Source organism: Pelophylax lessonae (genome assembly GCF_965119305.1).
Source record: "Pelophylax lessonae genome assembly, chromosome: 3".
Classification (NCBI taxonomy): Eukaryota; Metazoa; Chordata; class Amphibia; order Anura; family Ranidae; genus Pelophylax; species Pelophylax lessonae.
In genome coordinates, this window is record NC_138770.1 from 210,846,988 (window position 1) to 210,869,919 (window position 22,932).

General features: G+C 39.7%; 1 protein-coding gene across 1 annotated transcript in view; it reads right to left on the reverse strand.

Moving 5' to 3' along the window:
• Positions 1-22,932, reverse strand: part of SLC25A36 (solute carrier family 25 member 36) — a 111,241-nt gene that overhangs the window by 15,785 nt on the left and 72,524 nt on the right. The window contains exons 4-5 of the mRNA XM_082249534.1: positions 17,681-17,781; positions 2,362-2,428 (exon numbers count right to left, since the gene is read on the reverse strand). Coding sequence (XP_082105660.1) covers positions 2,362-2,428; positions 17,681-17,781 — 168 coding nt within the window. The remainder of the gene's footprint in view (positions 1-2,361; positions 2,429-17,680; positions 17,782-22,932) is intronic.

Here is a 22,932-nt window from a genome sequence, read left to right on the forward strand (position 1 = left end):
ACAAGACTCTGGTCCAGCCACATCTGGAGTATGCAGTCCAGTTCTGGGCACCGGTCCTCAGGAAGGATATGCTGGAACTGGAGAGAGTCCAGAGAAGGGCAACAAAAATAATTAGGGGAAAGGAGGAACTCAGCCATGATGAAAGACTACAAGCATTGAACTTATTCTCTCTGGAGAAGAGACGCTTGAGAGGAGATATGATATCAATGTACAAATATTGTACTGGTGACCCTAGCATAAGGAACAAACTTTTCAGAGAAAGGGAATACAATAAGACACGTGGCCACTGAATAACACTAGAGGAAAAACGGTTTCATCTTAAAATACGTAGGGGGTTCTTTACTGTCAGAGCAGTAAGGGTGTGGAATTCTCTTCCACAAGCCGTGGTATTAGCAGGGAGCATCGATAGTTTCAAAACACTATTAGACGGGCACCTTAACGACCACAACATAAAGGGGTATACAATGTACGGTTAACATCAAACACACATAATAGGTTGAAGTGGATGGACTGATGTCTTTTTTCAACATCACTAACTATGTAACTATTACTAGAATTACTTTGATTTTGCCTTTAGAATCACTTTAACAGCTACTTCAAAATTCTCTATGGAGTCAACATTTGCACCCCTCATAACCACTGGCAGACATTCTAGGAACAAAGATTATAAGTGCAAGAGACAGAATGATTACTACCACCAATCAGAAATTGGCCTACACAGTACTGAATATTCTGAATTATTGAAAACTGAAACCAGAGCAGCTGCAACAATTTTCTGCACACAGCTTCCCTTTGGGCTTAATAAATCATATATATTGGTACATACTGGTCCACACATAAAACCAATACATTGCAATGGCTAGGCTACATTAGCAGGTTTAGCTGCAAGTAAAATGTGATCATGCCCACCAGTAACACAAAGAGAAGAAAAATGCAGAAAATAAATACACCTCTGGTACTGTATCAGAGGTATCAACAGCATCTTTCAAATTTAAATGTTTACTAAGCATAAGGACTGCAGGGACAAACTAGCATACAAGGAATAACAATGCTGGGGGAAAAAAAAATATAATTTTTGTAAGAATTTACCGTAAAATTCTTTTCTCTGAGTCCTCTGACAGTCGCAGGCCGTTCAGTCAGCCTGTCAGAGGACTGTCAGAGGACGTAAGAGAAAAAACATTTATACAATTTGCTTTTTTTTTTTTTTTTTTTTGCATACCAATTCCACAAAACTGTGGTTTTCTCTTCTTCCTAGCCATATCACAAGAAAGGAGATTTGCAAGAGAATAATGGTCTAATTACTGAAGCAGCAGATATAGTTACTGTTGCACCCAGTTAGTCTGTGGCTGTTTAAAAACCAAGGCTATCAGCAGTGGTCAGAGCCATGGAAAAGATGTGGGATTGGACTCTGCTGAAATACATATATTTTTGCTGCCTTACCTACAAAATGATATGCAATTCTACAAGCCAGATCCAGAACCTCCCTAAGGGCTACATTGTAGTTAATCGAAGTATCTTGATCCAGGAGCCACAGCAGTTTTTGTATGGTTGACGTCATCCTTGAGCTTGGTCATGCTGTAAGCATGCTTGAGCAAACTGAACAGAGCCTAGATCAATTTAGATCAGTGGTCCCCAAACTACGGCCCTTTGCTTGCTTTTATCCGGCATTTAGGGAATTATCCCCCTCCACTATCAGCAACAGTGGGGCATAGTGCCTGCCACTGACACAGGCAATGGGGCACTATTCTTCCCACCGACAACAACGATGGGGCACTATTCCTCCCACTGACACCAACAATGGGGCACCATTACTCCCCCTAACAACAACAATGGTGAACTGTTTACTCCCAATAACGCCAGGACATTTCCTTCCCCCACTGGCCACAGTTCAGCCCCACTAAAGTTTGAAGGACAGTAAACTGGCTCTTTGTTTATAAAGTTTGGAGACCCCTGGTTTAGATTACAGACTCTAACTAGAATATCACCTGCTGCAGCTTCAGATGGCCTGTAAAAATCATTTGGCACTTAGGAGGCATGGGCAGTGGACAGCCGGAAGGTTCTGCATCTGAGCTCCATTTTGGACATTTTTTTTAAAATTTATTTTAATCTCCATGTATGCATCAGAAAGGTGAATAGCAACTGGATCCCTGATCATTGTGGACAATTTAAAACTAATTTATCCACACAGAATATTTGTTAGACTTCTAGGAACAACAACCTAGACACTGCATGGCAGGAGAGAAACCTTATATTTGGTTTGTGAACTGCAGCACTTCCATGTACTTTTGCTTATAATCATCCACTGTTTGGAGGCCTTTGTTTTTAGGCAAAATTGATTTGCAGCTCCATTACCAATCTTACCTTGCATCTAACTGTAGTCGTGTTTTAATAAGCCAGATGGGATTAGTGGCCGTTATTGCAGTGAATCCTAAATAAATAAAATAAACAATAACTTATTATATAGTATAAAAACAAGGTAGTAAGAGAATGTATATGTCATGCACTTGACTGCATGATAACACTGCTGTTTTTCAGGAAAATATATGGAACATGTGAGGGTCACAAGTAGGAATTAAATATTGCTAATGCAAAATTTTACTAAATCCCATTTCACAACCCCACCACCCCTATGTTAGGGCACATGCTAAATCAGTATAGCTAACAAAAACCAGGAGAAATGTATTATCTACTAAATTAACACAACATACAAGGGTAAGTTAAATAACGTGAATTCAGAAGGTAATGCTCTAAACTATATATAACATTACATAAAAAATGCTGCTTTGGCTCCTGACATTTTAATGCTATTTAAGGTACTAAAAGGAAATAGAAATCAATAATACTCTTTATTCATACTAAATTATCTGAAGACAAATGACAAATAAGAGACATTTAGGTTTAAGAAAAATCTAATCTACATGTACTAATAATTTCTAAAGGAAAATATATTAAATGTAGATCAAGAATCTAAAAGGCCTAGTGAACATATTAAAAACACTAGAAAGTTGGTCCTACATCTGCTTACACAGCACTCATGCTTTGGCTGTCCAATACAGTATTAGGAAGAGGTACAACAGCATAAAAGATGGAACAGCAAATGATTTGTATGTGGTTACTTTCTGAAATGGGGCTGGAGAAATGCAGGGTGCCCAGTTCTTTAAAGAATATGGTGTGTTACATGCAGTGTTTGGAGGGATGGAGAAAGAGACCAGACACCCAAACAGACAAAGCATTTGATAGATTACCATCTTTCAAACTCAAAAATAAATTATAAAAAAAAAAAAAAAAAATGCACATACGCACACATACGTACATGCATACATGAAAATGTGTTGCAAGCCAGATGACTTGGCCCAGTAAGATGTTCTTGCAAGCTTGTGTTTGTTATCGTTCATCACATTTGTTATTGTAACAGCAGTTCTTAGCCCCCGTTCACACTGGGGCGACCTGTCAGGCGACCTGGTCGCCTGACCGGTCGCTTTCCATAGAGAAGCTGTGGACCCGTTCTAATAGGAGCGACACAAGTCGCTCCGACTTAGAAAAAGGGTCCGGAGCTTCTTTGGGGCGACCCGGAGCGACCTGCATTGACTTCAATACCTATGAGGTAGCCTGGCAAAGTAGCGTCGCCCCAGTGTGAACGGGGCCTTAACCTGAACCTGAACTCAAAATTGAAGATTTTCTATGTTATAGGGAACATCTAGAAATGTTAAGCGTGCACAATTACTACCCTAAAAATATATACCTCTTATCTTTAATTGCTCCTGAAAAAAAGCAGTGTGTTTTCAAACCGTAGGTGTCTGAAGCCTTATAGCTGTAGATCTGCAATGTGAGAGCCAAGGTATTGCTACCTCTGACTGCTAGTGTTTTGAGATTTGGGGTAAGATTTGGTGGAGTCACTACTTTGTTGCTCATCAATCTCCTTACTTGGGGCTCCATAGGCAAGCAAAACCCTGACTCTTCCAAGATGGCCACCTCTATAGGGAAACAACAGGCAATAATGGGGACTAGTCTTTTGAATTCTGCCAGCCTTTTCCGGGCACAGCTTTCATAAGTTCAGTTCATCATTGGGCCTCATGGACGTTGTGCTAACTCTCCAAGACTCCTTTCCTCCAGGCAGCAGAGTTTTGGCAGAATAAACTCTTGTTGCTTGTAAATTTGTGTAATGTGTTTAGGCACGTCACTTGCCAAGACAATAATTGATTCTGGCCATTGAAATGAATGAATGCTCAAGCGCTAAATGCACCTAGCGCTTAGGCACGTTTACAGGTATTTAGGAGCGCCAAGCGGTTTTATTTTTGCCAAAACTCTGCTGCTTCTGAACGTACGAGCTGAGGTTTTTTTTTCTGCCTCTAAACACCTACCTGTGCATGAACACATAGGCTAACATCAGGAAAACCAAAAAATCAAATCAGCGCAATCCTTGTGTAAGGGCCCTTTCACACAGCCCATCCATCGGACGGACTCAGTTTATCTCAGTGGGGGATCGATCCACCGATCCCCCGCTGAGCAGGAGGATGACAGCTGTTCTCCGTGCTGTGTGCGGAGACACAGCTGTCAGTTCCCCATACATCTCCATGGGGGAATCGGATGGGAACGGACCGTCGGTCCGTTCTCATCCGATCCCACCTGATCCGCTGGACGGATGGAAAATAGGGTTTCCATCCATCCAGATTTGACGGATCGGATGTCAGCTGACATCCGATGCCCCATAGAGATGCATGGGGGGACCGTTCAGATCCGCCAAAAAAACTGACAGGCGGATCTGAACGGTCTGCCTGTGTGAAAGAGCCCTAATACTAAAATCATCAACAAGCACCAAGTGGCTATCACTAAAAATGCTATCACAACATCAAAAGAACGTATAAACCAAAAAATAGTGCTGCGCTACTAAGTGTATCTCAACATATTGTAATGTAATAATCAAATACCAATAGCATACAATAAGGATTCCTAATTATCAGTATTTCAAATGCAAAAAACACAAAAAAAAAAAAAGGTAAACAGTCCATGAAAATATAAATGCGATTTGATATATAAAAGTCCAAGAACACGATTTCCAAAACAAGTGCAAATAGCAATAGAAGTGCTTGTGCTCACCTCCACCAGTGAAATCTGGCTGCTCACCTCACGTTTTGACCCATTTCCCCAGCTGGTAAAAACCAGCAGTTTCCCTCAGGGGATATACGATAATCCTGGGGTGCTGTGGATGTTTAAATCCCTATCTTTCTTACTTTCTTCAACTGGCTCAATAAACCCCCGATAGCTCTCCACACGAGCAAGTATATGAAGCAGGTATATGTAGGAAAGAGATGTCAGAATCTAGTGCTCTCAGTAGGGGCACCCCTACTGAAGAAGTCTACGCCCAGACATGCTGCCTTTAGGTGGTGGAGCCCATGTTCTGACGTTACATCGCGGTCATCTAGTTTACACAAAACTGAAGTTTCCATGTTCCTCCAGCCTGCACTGCTATAAGTGCCACACTTGAGAGTTTTTAGTATATATTTTATGTGGTCAATACATGTTATTATATGGAGAGCACTAGATTCTGCCATCTCTTTCCTACATATACCTGCTCCTGTGGATAGCTATCGGGGTTTTATTGAGTCAGTTGGAGAAAGTAAGAGAGATAGGGGATTTAAATGTGCACAGCACCCCAGGATTAGCATATATCCCCCGAGGGGAACTGCTGGTTTTGACCCGCTGGTGAAACAGGGGTCAAAACATGAGGTGAGCAGCCAGATTTCAGTGGTGGAGGCGAGTATGAGCACTTTTATTGCCATTTGCACTTGTTTTGGAAATCATGTTCTTGGACTTTTTATATATCAAATCACATTTATATATTCACGGACTGTGTACACTTTTTTTTATTATTTGTGTGTCTTTTTGCATTTGATATACTGATAATTAGGAATTTTATTGTATGCTATTGGTTTTTGATTACTACATCACAATATGTTGAGATACACTTAGTAGTTTGCACTACTTATTGGTTCATATATAGGCTAACATGCAGAGGCATTTAGAGGCTAGGAAAAAAAAAAAAAAGCCAAACGCCCATAGGAGCAGCAGAAAAAAAAATGTCTAGTGTACACTTCAGCTTCTGTACAACCAAAACCAAAACTGGTTTCACCTGGTTGCCATTTATTTATTCCTAGAGCCAGGATACTAAAGATACCCTGGTAGACCTATTTTTAGTGGGTAGCTGAAGATTTGATAAATCTGCTACACTGGCCATAGGATGACAATACAGACATACACATCCAGGTGCTAGCAAACCCATTTTATTTGCCCCGGATCACCATTATGCAAACAATCACTACTGATCTCATGGTCATCAACAATTCCTTTACCTCCATAAAAGTGAGGTGGTTGGAAGAAGCCTCCCTGCTGTGCTACTGTATTCTTAAAGCGGGGACTACTCCACAGCCAAACGGCTGCATGCGCTGCTTGCATGAAAAATTTCCAACATTCCAGTTTGAGAAAAGCGATCATTAGATCTGAATTCTCTTGAGCAGGAACAGCCATAGATGGATCGTAATTCGGCCAAAGTATATAGTAATCAATTATGACAGTCTCCCTTGAAATGTTTTTAATGTATTCATTTTTTTAAATATTAACACACATTATTTAAATCAACACATTTTCTTTTTACGTGTACATATAAAAAATCATTTAGAAAGGACAATACAATAGATTGCCTTTAAACCACAACATCATGCAAAAAAACATAAGTGGGCCTAATATGTGTCAGTAGGCCTCTTGCACGCGATACTCCTGTTTGAACATCTACTGTTTTAGAAGTTTTATTTTGTATGTTTTTGCACGTATTTTCATGCAAATGCGTTTGCGCATTTTCGTGCGTACTTTTGCACAAATGCACGAAAACTCTCACGTTCTTATTCTGTACTAAATGTAAATTAGCAATCACGCGTATTTGCGAGCATGAGGCGTAAATTACTGACCAAAAACGTAGATTTTTTTAAATTTTGTTTTTACTGGAGAATGCACGGCGCTCGTTTACGCGCCTGTGTGCATAGGCACATTACAATTATTGGGCTGTATTTTAGCTCAGTAAAAAAAAAAAAAGCTGCAGTGTGAAAGAGGCCTTAAAGATGGTATCTGAAGAACTGTCCCAAAAGAAACTGTTGCCCAAAATCAATCAGATTCTTCCCTTTGGGATTTTGGGGAAAAAAGGTAAAGACTTGTTGTGAAACAGAGCCTGAAATTGTCAGCAGCTTCATAACTATGGTCCACAGTATGCAGCGATGCCTAGAAAACTATCATGAATTACCTTTCATTCATTTAATTTCACTATACACAACTAATACTTATACATGGATTATCTATGCCAGTCAGAGCAAAGATCAAGGTTATTAAAATAGTCTACAAGGAACATTTACAGTACATCTTCAGCCTTACATCTTCAGCCCAAGGCCTTGTTAGCACAGGGCAATTATATCCGTGGCCCAATGCAGAGCCGTGTTCTACCGGCTTGTGGATGCACTAGTGTTGCATGCATCCCTGTGCTGGCAGTTTCATATTTTTGTATTGGGATACAGCAGCTGAATGAACACAGTCACTGCTTTAAATATGACATCCGTGCAGGTGCACCTGCACGGATGTCATACTGGGTGCATTGGCTGTGTCCGTGCAGTTGCTGCGTCCCAAATGACAGCTACGGGACTATAGAATGCTGATACAAGCAAAACCTGTGCATCCCTGTGCTGGTAAACATGGCCCTGCTCAGATGTAATCTCCCCATGTTAACAAGACCTAACTGGATACAATAATAATAATAAAACACCTTCAAGGGAAATCACTTTAATATAACTGCTAAATTTAAGTCTATAAATGGATACAATTGAAAGATTTAAGCACAGCGTATTCGCACTATGTTTGCTTTGCTGTGTTGTCTGATTTCATTCAAGATGTGAGTGTTGCACAATGACTTTGCTTTGTAGTGCTAGGCAGAGATTGTATGTTTGTGGACTTGGCTTGGGTTCCATCAGGCCTGTGCCCAGAACACACAAACATTATCTCGATAGCATCCCAAGTTGGCAGACCCAATGACAGTGACAATGTGCCTGATCTATTTAGAGGAAACCTGTCAGCCAGATGCAGATAGATGGCAAACATTTTTAAAACTACACTGTATTCCTTGTCATAATAAGGCTATATGCGCACTTTTAGGAGTGTGAGGTTTTTTTTTTTTCCTTCCTCTAAATGTCCATGCACAGGCATTTTAAGGCAGAAAAAAAAAAAACTCACTGCAAAGGCGTTCAGGAGGGGCAGTGTTTTGACAGAAGACATGCTTAATGTGCCTAAACATGTAAAAACGCTACACATGTTTAGCACTTGAGCGTTAATTCATTTCAATGGCCAGAATAAATGATTATTTTGACAATTAAATATGTTACCGTCCAATCGCCTGAACGAGTTTACAAAAACGTGGCTTTAGGCAGGTTTTTGATGCTGCCCAAATCCATACAAAGTAAGCAGTGCACCTTCTTGCTTGCAAGTAGTATATTCTATATTCCCCACCTTTACAATCTTTTTAAGCAGCCAGAATGTTTAATATTATGTAATTACTTCCCTTTTAAATAAATGTTTTTGTTTTTAAAATTAATGGAAAGTTGTCAAATTGGAAACTTTTTTTATAATATTTAATTATTTGTGTGATTTTCGGCTCACAATACTCAAGCTAAAGTTTCAGGCGCAGAGAGTAAATGAAACTAAAGGTGACACTTATACATTGCATTAAGTATTAAAAAACTCCTTCACCTTTTTTGTTTTTGTTTTATAAAAGCCCCTTCACATTTTTCTATTTTGATATGTTGCAGCCTGATAATACAGTTGTTTAAATTATTTTTTTTCTTCATTAATTTACACTCACTACTCTATAATGGCAAAGGAAAAAACTGAATTTTAGGAATGTCTGTGAAAATATTAAAACGAAAAAAATGAAATATCACATGTACTTTAGTGTTCAGACCCTTTACTCAGTACTTTGTTGAAGCATCTTTGGCAGAAAAAACAGCCTAGAGTCTTTTTGGGTAGGACGCCATATGCTTTGCACACCTGGACTAGGGTTTTTTCTGCCATTCTTCTTTGTAAATCCTCTCAAGCTCAGTCAGGTTGAATAGGGACCATCGGTGGACTAGGGTTGCCACCTCATCCCTTTAATCCAGGACACATCTTTATTACACAGGTTCATAGCCTAATATAATGCAAATAAGGCACCAAGTGAGTTTAAATACCACCTTAAATCAGCCACAGAACCTGTGTAACTAATGTGTGTCCTGGTTTAAAGGGATGAGGTGGCAACCCTACGGTGGACAACAATTTTCAGGTCTCTCCAGAGATGTTCAAGTCAGGGCTCTGGTTGGGCCCCTCTAGGACATTCGCATTGTCCCTAAGCCACTCCCTGCGTCGTCTTGGATTTGTGCTTAGGACCATTCTCATGTTGGAAGTTGAACCTTCAGCTCAGGTCCTGAGCGCTGTGGAGCATGTTTCATTAAGGACAACTCTGTGCTCCATTCAGCTTTCCCTCTCAGTTACTCAGTCAGAGTCCTTTGCATGCTTTTTTTTTTGCAAACTCCAATCAGGCATTCGTGTGTTTTGCACCGAGGAGAGGTTTCCGCCTAGCCACTCTGCTATAAAGCTTAGATTGATGGAGGGCTTTAGCGATGGTTGTCCTTCTGGAACTTTGTCAAGTCTCCATACAGGATCCCTGGTCACCTATTTTACCAAGGCCCTTCCCCCTCTGATTGCTCAGTTTGGCCAGGTGATCAGCTCTTAAATCCTGGTTGTGCCAAACCTATTGTCAGGAAAGCGCTCACCTGCTGGTGGCACTGTAGCTCCCAGATCCATAGGCTGCAGTTCCAGTGTCCACCAGCGGGTGTCTCTCAGTAGTCAGAAGCAAACATCTCATGCAATCAGTCATCACCTGATGCTGGTTGCAGGAAGTGTATTTAAACCCTGTGTATGCTCCTTCTCACTGCCTTGGTGTATGAAAAATTCTCTCGCGCCACTGGTGATTTTCTAATCTCGGTAAGCTGCACGTTAAAATAACTATAAAATCCTTATTGCAAATGTATAAAAAGAAATAACTGCGCTAACCTTAAAGTGCATGTATAATCAGAATTGTTAAATATGCATAAAAACCAGCTAGTAAATATTGCTATTATATAATACCATCAGCTTAAACGTTATTATAACAGTATAAAAATTATCAGTATAGAAATGTCTTTTGTGATAAAGCATTCATCATACAGAAGAAGGAAAAAGTGCAATAGTGCAGGAAAGAGTCTCTTCAGTGCAATATCATGTTGAATTGGCGATACTGTGTCCCTTCACTGGTCACCTCGGGTGCTATATGGTAAGAAGACTCACTTACCTGATGTAGTGGATCCCTAGTGGCATACGCCACCGAGGGATCAAACACACGAGAGTAGGAGAACACTTAAACAACATCAGAAAAGGATATAAAAAACATAGTGCATCTATGCATTTTAGATTACACCATAACAGAAATCCCGCACTACTAACATTTAGTGGGATAGATCAAATAGATACACACTGGCGAGGTAGGGATATGAGGATAGCAGTATCCAAAAATGAGACATATTGGATTTATGAATTAGGAACACTGCAGCCCGGAGGTATGAATATTGACCTGGATCTTAATTGTTTCATCTCTAATTTTTAAATTTAATACATATATTTTTTATAATAATTTTAATAAGGGTGTTATTAATTAACTGTAAACGGGAGCATCTCACGATGATTCAATAATATATGAAACAATGAAATTAAATTATAATTGATTTTATATTCTAACACTGCCACGGACATTTATCTATAATCACAATTCATTATCCACCAAAATATACATTTACAAAGTATACACTATAATCATTTTCACTATAAATAATGCAATCACATATTTAAATTTTTATACTCGCACATAATAACAATTTTTCTCACCGATATCATTAATAATTTTAATACTTTTAATAATTTGATATTTAATTACATATTTATTCAACACAAAATTATAACACAAGGAGTATTCCAAGCACTGAGCACTTAAATTGATTATTTTACAACTATAAGGACATACTAAGAGTAGTGGTCCTAAATAGTAAAAATAGATAAATGAATTATCGAAATAAATATATGTCTCAATTCTGTGGTATAGAATAGAAATGGTCTAAAATACGTTTGGATCATTTAATACAAATGAACTTTGGTATCTGCATATTAAGATAGTACAACACTGAACATCGAGAGATGCTTCCGGTGTAGGCAAAATGTAAACAACAGGGAGGATCCAATAGCGGATATGACCTATACATTGCCCATTTAATCTGGCTTACGCAGCGTGCGTACAACTTCCGAAGACGTCATATCTGACGAAACGCGTCAAGTTGGTACGCACGCTGCCTCGCTCTGAGCCCGCTGGAGGAACGCACGCCGAGATCCCCCTTCCGGGTACGGTGGAGCTACCGTTACACACGGAAAAACTTCAGCCGCGAGGCTGGTAAGCACCAGAATCAGGGCAGGAGCACCTAATATTGTGTTTACAAAGACTGTATATAGTTCTTTATAATTGCCCACGTTTTTGGAGTGGAGTTTTTTTAGCACAAGAGTGCACGTTTTTATGCTGTTTTGGGAGTGATTTTAATGGAACTTGGAGTGTTTTGATGATATTGATGTGCGTGAAAAGCATAAAATAAAAGGAGTTTTTAACACTCTACACGAGGAGAAGTTCCTTGCTTTTTTTATTTTACATCTTGAACCACCAAACATTCGTGGAGGAGTAGTCCCCTGTTCGTTAGCACCTGGGAGCATAAGCCATATCCAGTAGACCCCAAATACACACAGGAGCCTGGAGGCAAAGAGATAAAGTGTTTTTGATCCCTCGCTGGCGTATGCTACTAGGGATCCACTACATCTGGTAAGTGAGTCTTCTTACCATATAGCACCCGAGGTGACCAGTGAAGGGATACAGTATCGCCAATTCAGCACGATATTGCACTGAAGAGAGTCTTTCCTGCACTATTGCACTTTTTCCTTCTTCTGTATGATGAATGCTTTATCACAAAAGACATTTCTATACTGCTAATTTTTATACTGTTATAATAACGTTTAAGCTGATGGTATTATATAATAGCAATATTTACTAGCCGGTTTTTATACATATTTAACTATTCTGATTATACATGCACTTTAAGGTTAGCGCAGTTATTTCTTTTTATTCACTGCCTTGGTGTTGTCTCCATGTGCTCCTGACCTGCATTCCTGTGTCCCTGCATCCTGATCCTGGACTCTGATCCTGACCCTGCAGCCTGATTCCTTCCTTCCTGCTTGCTTACTCCGTCTCCTGTAACCCTCCCTCTGTTCTGTCTTGTTCCCAGCTCCCTCTGCGTGATCTCCCGTATATGACCCCGGCTCTGTTACAATTACTATTCATTTATCCTGTTTTTTTGTATTTATTTGGTTTGAGCAGTTGTTTGCTGGAGTTTTCTGGAGGTGCGTTTACATTTGTGTTATGCACTCATTTTTAAATAAATTATATTCTTTACACTTTAATCATGCCTAATATTCTCTGTGTCAGTCCACACATTTCTGGTCACACCTGTTGCTGACACCTATGCTCTTGTGGAAAACAAGAAATACATTTTGATGTAGCCTTCTCTAGATCTGTGCCTTGCAATAATCCTGTCTTTGAGCTCTGCAGGCAGTTCATTTGACCTCATGGCTTTTGCTCTGATACAGTATGCATTTTCTGCTTTGATGCCTTTTATAGAGAGGTGTGTGCCTTTCCAAATCACGTTCAATTTACTTAATTTGCCACAGGTGGACTTCCAATCAAGGTGTAAAAACATCTCAGCAACAATCAAGAGAAACGGTGCACCTGCGCTAAATTTCAAGTGTTGTTGCAAAGGGTCTGAATACTTATGCATATGTGATATTTCAGTTTTTTTTTTTTTATACATTTGAAAACATTTATAAAATTCTGGTTTTCACTTTGTCATTATGGGATATGGAGTGTAGATTGAAAAAAAAAATGAATTTAAAAAACTGTAGTATCAGGCTGCAACTTAAGAAAATTTAAAAAAGCGAAAGGGCTCTGAATACTTTATGAATGTACTGTAAAGTAAGACTACAAGTTTATACTCATTTAAATCTGAATATCAAGATTCTTGCAAAAGCCCAGCCATGGCAGATTCCTATTGAACGAGCCAAGACCCTAATTTGGAAAAATATTTTGCACATCTTCACATGGGCACAAAACATGAGGCTTGAGAAATTAGTAAAAAAAGAAATACAAAAAAATGAAGAAAAAGAAAGTCCGGCCAGGTAAATTCATCAAAGTGAAGGAAAAGTGAAGCTAAATGAAGGACACTTTCATGAATGCAGCCAGTGGTAAAGTACACCCTAGTATACAGAAAGTCTAGTGACATGCTATGTATAGATGAAGTGTGTACACATTCACACACACATACACAACTCAAAGTCACACATATCTGCAGAGGGTTTGTAGAAGAAAAAAATCTGCATCTCCTAAACACAGCAGAGTACAGCACACCACTCCTGGTTTGTTCCCCATAAAAAAAAAAAAAAAAAATTACAATTCCAATGTGCGGTTCTTACGCTTTTGGCTGCAGAGAGAAGCCGGGTCAAGTACTCACGAGGTTTAACTTAGTCCATATTTCAGCAGGACGAGACCTGCAGGAGGCGAGCATGAGATGACACAATCTCGCGCCTTTCACAGTGGAAATGTACAGTAAACGCCTAAAATAGACACAGGCTTTTCTGTATCGCAACAACAAGCAGTGGTCCACAACATTGCGTACCAATGAAACCCACGGAAAGGATTTCACAAAATAAATGTAATACTTACAGATGAAAAACAAATTACTGCACATTGCTAAAAATAACAAAATAGATTTAAAAATACAAAGAAATGTATACTCAGAATAAGTGGGATTACATGAATACCATAATTTAAAAAAATGCAAGAAAACATATGAACTAAAAGCGTTAAAAAAAAAAAAACAAAAAAAAACAAAATAAAACCAAAATAAAACATCTCGTAGCATTCTATGTGAATAATTTGCACTGTATAATTATTTTTAAGAAACATGCTAAACATGTGCAAAACGTAATATATATTAGAATATAAAAAAGTTAACATAAACAAACAAAAAACAAAAATTAGACAATAAATGATACTTACCAAATGCAAAATTTAGGATTTAGTCTACTGAATGTACGCATTGCCACTAAAACAGAAGCTATGTCAATTCTCGTAAAATATTGTAAGATACAAATTTTTTCCAGGATAATGAAAAATTTCACAGCCGCTACTGACCACTCCATGCATTACCCTGCTCCCTTATTCCAGTATACTTAGAATCAGCACCTAAAGAAATGTCTCGCTGCTGTGTTCAAATTGCTTGCAAGACTGAAGTATTACAGAATGATGTAACAGCTCACAGAGCTCATCCAATCTAAGTTCTTGAGCTACAATATCAAGTTTTACCTAGAGGTTCTTTATCCCAGGAACATGAAGTTGATGCATTTGTAGTACTCCTCAGTTTTATTCCACAGACAGGTAAGAAGCGGTTGTGAAACTGCCCATTAGTTTAACTCTGACAATCCTAAAAAAACTACCAGCCTACAAGGTTTTGCTTGGCATCATGAATAACAACATATTTGGGAAATGTAGTATAAGGCCTGCACTTTCACAGCAGATCCTCTGCTTGTACAGTTCTACGTATTCAAATTTATGTTCAACTTTAAGAACTAGATTGCTCATATAAGGGTGGATTTACTAAAACTGGAGATTGCAAAATCTAGTGCAGTTGTGCATAGTAGCCAATCAGCTTTTAACTTCAGCTTATTGAAGTGGCTTAAATAAAAAAACCTGGAAGCTGATTGGTTTCTATGCAGAGCTGTACCAGATTTTGAACGCTCCAGTTTTAGTTACTCAATCCCTTTATGGCAAAAAAATCTTAATTAAAAACTTGCAGCATGCAACATCCTCAACAAGCTAATGAGGTCAGCATCAACTCATTGTCGAAGTCCGTAAAAAAAACACTTGGCAATTTCTTTTTAAGAAATCCTCACTTTGCAGCTTTTGTATGGATCTAACCTAATGCTGGCCATAAACATACCGGTAATTTCTAAGAAGTGTATCTTTCAGCAACCAACTCCATTTATGTGTAAGTCCAACAAACATTGTCACTGAAAACCAAAGATTGTTGCTGGTTAAAATCCATCTGTATAGAATGATTTGAAATCAATCGTTGATTATTAAGCTTATGGCCTACACTATGCTGAATGGCAAACACAAGCGGATTAGTCATTAATAACCAGGTTAGCCCAGGCCTAAGTAGCAAATCAGTTGCAGTCCATATTTTGGTAAAAAGGGGAAAGGTAGTATGTAATATATATATATATATATATATATATATATATATATATATATATATATATATATATATATATATATATATATATATATATATATATATATTTTAGCAAAGACTCTGGAGAATAAAATGGCAGTCATTGCAATATTGGTCACGCGGTATTTGCGCCGTGGTCTTTTAAACGCAATTTAAAAAAAAAAAAAAAAAATACATTTCACGGCATTAAAAAAAAAAAAAAAAAAACTAAACAGTAAAGTTGGCCCGATTTTTTTGTATATTGTAAAAGATGTCACGCCGAGTACATAGATACCCAACATGTTACGGTTTAAAATTGTGCACACTCGTTGAATGGCGATAAACTACAGTGCCTAAAAATCTTCATAGGCAACGCTTTAAAAAATTTTAACAGTTCCAGAGGATGTCATTTTCTAGAATTATTGCTCTCCCTCTGGCGATCGCGGCGATACCTCACACGTTCATTTGCGGGCACGACTTACTTATGCGTTTTCTTTCATGTGTGAGCTCACGGGGGCGCTTTAAAATTTTTTTTATTCCTATTTATTTTATTTTTAAAACTGCTTTTTAGAAAGAAAATTAAATCTGATCACTTTTATTGCGGTCACAAGCAATGTTACATCCCTTGTGACAGTAATAGGCAGTGACAGGTACTCTTTATGAAGTGATTGGGGGTATAAAAACACCCCAGACCCCTCCACTGCCCTTCAAAGTATTCAAAATGCCAAAATGGACATTTTTGAATATTGACCTTTTTTTTGTAAAATCTGCGCCATTGGCAGCCGAGTAAACCGGAAGTGACGTTGGGACATCGCTTCTGGGTTACATGAATGGACACCAGATTGAAGTCGAATCAGGCTTCGTTTGGGTCTCCAACCAGCCGGCGGACATGGTGGCTGGTTGCTCGGATCTCCCGGTGGGACGGGAGACCCGTGCAGAACCACGGAATGTGGCAGGAGGGGGGACGTCCCCTCCCACTCGCTGAAATAACAGCCGAGTGGCTGCTAAGCTGCATCAGCTGTTATCTTCTGAAAGCCAAATGGGACCGGGTTGATGCCAGATGCAGGTATCATCCTGGTACAACCACTTCTGCAAGCAGACATACAGGTATGTTGGTTTGCGGGAAGTGGTTAAGGAGGCTTTGGAAATAAAAAGGTCTATAAACTGACCTACTATTAATGAAAAAAAAAGTCCTACACTGATCACACAATTCACACATACTGTATGTAAATAGTGAAAAAGCCAGTGCAGATAAAAGAAAGGATTCTGGATTAAAAAAAATTAATAAAAATAAAAATATTAAAAGGCTGGCTGCTATGGGGAATTTAGCTTAAAAGGAAACAATAGTCCCCATCTGCAGAAATGCATTCAAAGCCTATTGCAGTCCTATATAAGTCTACTTGAAAAGCAATTGTGTGTAGCAACCCTTCGCATTTCCAAGAAATCATTCAGGAACCTTGGTTGATTTCTGACTGACTGCTATGAGTTACTACAACTATTGCACTTTCATCGCAGTAATTAATAAGCTGTTCAAGGCAGAAAAACTGAAAACAGGTGTCAGTCTTCTTTTCTGTGTGTACATTGTAGATTTAAAGAATATAATGACATGAAGACATGACTTGAGTAGAATTGAGTAGAAGACATGAATAGAGAAAGTACCAATTGGATGAAAGTCGGCAACTCGGAGTGCTCTTGCAAAGTAAATCGTTTATTGGCTACATATGTAAAAGCACAACATAGTAGATGCTAACACATTTCGACTTTTCCAGCCCTCCTGGAAAAGCTGAAACGCCTGTAGCCAATACAGGATTTTTTTTTGCACGAGCACTCCAAGTCGCCCGCTTTTAGCCAATTGGTACCCGTTATCCTGGGAGCTGGACGCCCCAGCCAGAGCACCGGTCTCCAGCTCTTGGATGCAAGATATAGCAGTTGAGCTTGGGTACAATTTCTACAAATATGAAAGTGATCATAGCTATATCTAAAAGTGAGTTAAGTAGTATTGTACTGGCCACCTATGCTGTATTTAGTGCAGGATTTTCTTTGGTTGAATAGACTAGAAATGGGATTACAGGCTCCATAAACTTGTTTTCAATATAAATAAGAGACAGGGTTACATTAAACAAATATTTTAAAAAGGGTGAAATTCTTCACAGTAAGAAAATCTGAATGTTAGTGTCCAAGCATGTCCTTCACTGGCATCCACATAAGCTGCCGATATTTACCTGCTGCCCCAGCAGAGAACATGTGCACCTGTGTAGAATCTGCGGCAAACACATGGTTCAGCCTTTCCTTGCAGCTCGAGTATGCTGCAAAGTAGATGGCCCTGCAATAAAGGAAAAAAAATGTAATCAGGCCTCTGCTCATGAGGTATACACTGAGCTCACCTTTAAATGGCTGCTAAAAACGAACAAATAGATTAGGAACTGGAACTAAACTGGAGTTGTTGTACAGCTGGATCCAACCAGAATACTTGCTTTAATTTCTCTGCAGAAAGGAAGATGGAACCTTGTCTGGCTGCTTTGAGCTTTACTTATGCTACAGTTTTCAGATCTCACCCCTACAGCTCTGCTGTACTGTAAAAAGCAATTATTTGTTCATATAAAAAAATTGGGGAAGATAATTCTTTTATCTGACTAAAATGGAGACCATTTAAATGGTGAAGTATGGAAAATGTCACCTTCTCATTCTCTTGTAGAGTTGGTGGACAAATGATCCCAGCATCAAAGGTTAGTTCTACCTCTTAGAAGAACACTCGATTAAAGTGGTTTTAAAGCCTAAATGTTTTTTTACCTTAATGCATTCTTCTGACTGACTGACTGACCTAGCCACTTACCTGGCCCCAGCACCACTCCTCTCACTTCTGCTTCACAGGAGAAAAGGAGGGCAGTGGAGCCATAGGCTCCTGTTTCTGTCAGTCAAACTCCTGGGAGAATGGGGTTGGGTTGATTAACACAAAGCTCAAAATCTCCCATGCACTGGTGCCTCCTTAGCAGCTAGCTTGCTAAGGAGACACCCGGAGCTGAGAGAAACCAATAGCACCAGTGGGCGACTGCCAGAAGAGGATGTCTTCTGTGTAAGATCACTGCACAGAGCAGGCAAGTATATCCTTGTTATTAACAAAAATTGACTTTAGCATCACTTTAGGGCCCAAAAGGGAAAACTTTGTGATACTTTTACTAGACTGCAGTATGCACTACTGTGTTTGGGATTAACCTATAGAATGACATGAGAAAGGAAAATTAATCCAACATGTTTTCTGTGGTGACATGCGAATTCTGTCTAAAGAAATATGCTACCCTCAGAAAATCCCCACATTTATTCTTATGCTAAGGGCCCATGCACATGGGCAAAGAAAGCCATACAATATGAAAAAACGGCTGCATTTCTGTGCCTGGGACACACAGGCGTGCCTTTACAAATAAGTGCTGGTAAATACAGATCTAAGCATATACATGCAAACAGTTAAGAATTTACAAACCTGGACGCAGAAGTCTGCTTCTAGGGGTGTACATCAGTACCTGTATGCATGTACAGTATATGCTCGGATTTGTAGTTACCAGCATACAGTTGCATCCTGTTAATGATTTTGGGCTGATGCCTGCACCCAACTACCCAACACTTTTGACTACCGGCCACAGAATTACAGCCTTTATTTTTATTTTGTTATGCTGTACAGTCCTCTGCGCCAGAGTGCATGAGCCTTAAGGTTATAGATTTGAAAATTTTCTTCCACTATGCAGGTTTACCCCAGTTTTAGCCATGACCTCCTCTTTTCTAAACAAATCTGTAAAGGGTGTGCCAGGATTGATGATCAACTTACTAGCAAGAAAGTGTCTACTAAAATAATTTTAGAATGATGGTAGCTATGCTGCCTGTTCATATAGCATCTACTTTTGGAATCTCTATAAATAGAGTCTAGCATTCAATCTGTACAAAGAGGGGTTAATTTTTTCATCACAGGCCTGTTACACTTTGGTTTTATATGCTCACAAGTAGCTGCTTATTTGATCTTTGTGAACTTTAGTGCTATATTTAGAGAAGAGCATTTAGAGCAAAGTTCCTGTACATGAAGTCAATGCCATTTAGTATACAACATGACTCTAGAACTCTGGGATGTAAAGGACTCCAGATCAGGGTGAGGTAATTCGGAGCATCAACTCCCACTGGCATTTCAGCCTTCTAGTTCCCTGTAAAATTCTATAGGTTTCTATGGAGTTGACAAAAAGATACTACTCAATCCCACTTATCTATTTTCAGAGGGCAGCCATGACACATATGCCAAAAAAAAACATTATGCTGGCTGTCCAACAAACATACTGGTGACTTGGACAGATCTTAGCAGGTACAAGATATCTGCATATTTGAAGCAATTTTACAGTCAAAACGTTTTTGTTTTTTTTTACCATAATGCATTCCCTGTATTTAACCACTTAAGCCCCGGAGGATTTGGCTGCTAAACGACCAGGGGGTATTTTGCGATTAGGCACTGCGTGAATTTAACAGACAATTGCGCGGTTGTGCGACGCTGTACCTAAACGAATTTGACGTCCTTTTTTTCCCCACAAACAGAGCTTTCTTTTGGTGGTATTTGATCACTTGTGCGCTTTTTACTTTTTGCGCTATAAACAAAAAAAAAGCGTAAATTTTGCAAAAACAACAATATTTTTCACATTTTTTTTTTTATATGAAATTCCCCCCCCAAAAAAATGTAAAAATCAAAATTTTTTAACATTTTCGGCCAAGTGGTTTTATGCTACATATGTTTGGTAAAAAAAAAAAAAAAAAAAAAATCGCAAAAAGCGTATTTTTATTGGTTTGCGCAAAAGTTATCGCGTTTACTATCAAAGGGAAAGATTTTTGTCATTTTTGTTGGTTTTTTTTTTAAACGCGTAATGGCGGCGATCTGCGATTTTTTTTGCGGTACTGCGACATTGTGGCGGACAGATCGGACCCTTGACTGACATTTTTGACACTTTTGGGGTTACCAGTAACATTTCTACAGTAATCAGTGCTATACATATGCACTGTTACTGTAAAAATACACTGGTAGTGAAGGGGTTAACTTTATTTGAGAGGGAGGGGCTGTGTGTGTCCCTAGGGGCGTGATTCTTACTGTGATTGGCTGTGGCTTGAGGTGTAAGGACACTGATCAACGGTTCTACATAGTAGAACTGTGTGATCAGGGTTTTTACACCGAGGAGAATGACAGGCAGCTTGTTTACACAACCCGCCTGACTTTCTCCCTCTCCCCCGACCCCCGACGATCGCCAAGTGACCGGCGGACATCGGGTCCGCCAGTCACACGCGCGGGGGGGGGGGCTCGCTCCCCAGACCCTTCCAGGCTAGTGACGTTAAATCAACGCCACTCTGCCTGGCCGGGGCTGACCGCCGCAGTAAATTTACTTGCGGCGGTCGGCAAGCGGTTAAGTAGCACTATAGGCAAAGCTTTTTTTCTTCATTTTAATTAGAGCAAGGGATGGTTATAACCCCTGTCAGATTATTTTTTACTATCTATGTCCCATTGCAAAGATTTTCCTTCACTTCCTATCCAATAGCCAAACAGGTAGTGAGAGGAAATCCCTACTAATTAAGGGAGTTCCTTAGGGACCCCTCCCCCCCCCCCCCCAGGTCATGACATCCTAGTGTCCCCTATGGAAAACATGTCCTCCGTTACTGTTCTGGGGACAACCTGAAATTTGGGATTTTATTTTACTTTCACTTTCAATGATAATGGTAAACAGGACAAATAGAGAGGGGCAATCCAAAACTAAACTAACGCCCCATCCCTTCCCACTGATCCTGTCCCAACTGCAGCACCCCTGCTCTTGTTTCCTGGTCTCATAGGAGACACAGGATTCAGGTGGAGCCAAAGGCTCCCGCTGTTGTCATTCAAATCCGGTGAGGAGGGAGCAGAGGCATGGGCGAGCCGCACTTTGTAAGTCTATGAATGCACACATCCTGGCACAGGAGTGCCCACACGAGTGCCCCCATAGCACAGGGCTTGCTATTAGGGCACTTAGAGAAGAGGAGTAGACAGTGCTGGTGCAGGACCCCAGAAGAAGTAAGGAACCACTGTGTGCAATATCCTTGCACAGAGAAAGCAAGTATGCCATGCGCAAAGGTGCCCCCTTAGCAGTCGGCAGACTGCGCCTGTCAGGGACTCCACAAAATTAGCTAAAAAGTCCCTCTGAAATATTCAGAGAGCAGGGAAGGAGGAAAAAAAAAAAAAACTAACTTGGCCTTTAGTATCACTTTAAGACATTGGAAATATCTGCAGGAGCCTGTACATTGCGCCAACAACGCAGCTGAAATGCACTGCAGGTTTCATTGAAAACATTTATTTTTTAAACAAATGCACATTTTTTATTAAAGATAGACTATCAGAATGGGAGTGTGAAATGTTGGTTTGTGGCGCTACCTACTAAGTAAAAATGTGTAAACTTGTGATATTTGTCTAAAAAAAAAAAATGATTTGTTAATACAGCACAAAGGATACATTGGAGTATTTACTATCACAACAAATGGCTGCCAAAATGGACTGAATGAAGCACTATAAGGACTTTTAGGCTACGTTCACATGTTGGTGTAGTGGATCGCGGGCAGAATCACAGCGATTCTGCCCGCGATCCGGAAATCATTGCAAATCGCAGGACGCCTGTGCGTTGCCGTTGATTTGCAATGGCACCCCAAACGCTGTGCGATGTTGCTGCGATTTCTGTCTGCCGAATCGCGGTAACATCGCGCAAACAAAATCGCGGGTCGCATGATGCCCAAAAAAAAGGTACAAGAGCTTCTTTGGGGCGTCATGCGACCCGCGGTTTTGTTCGCTCGATGTTACCGCGATTCGGCAGACGGAAATCGCGGCAACATCGCACAGCGTTTTGGGTGCCATTGCAAATCAATGGCAACGCACAGGCGTCCCGCCATTTGCAATGATTTCCGGATCGCGGGCAGAATCGTGGTGATTCTGCCCGCGATCCACTACGCCAACATGTGAACGTAGCCTTATTGATTGCATTGTCACTTTCTTTGCACGCAGTTGGTTTATGCTAGTATACACCAGGAATTGGTTAAACCATCATATACTAGTCCCCCAGGTGGACAGTGATTATTAGCACTTTGGGAATTATTTGGCATTATTCGTTATTTCAGCACTAATTTTAGCACGTATAGCACTAGCACTTTTATAAGCACATTGCACGTATTTATTTATACGTGGTATTTGTACCTGTGATTTAAATATATTTACTCATTTATGCACAACAGCACTTTTATAGAAAACACCACTACATGGGCAACATTTATACGATTTCCAAATAATTTTTATTCAGACAAATATCACAAGTTTACACATTTTTACTTAGTAGGTAGCAACACAAACCAACATTTCATACTCACATTCTGATACCGTACCCAAAACCTCTAGGGGTAAGTTGGTGGAAGCTCACACCTCCATATGTATAGCCTACCATAG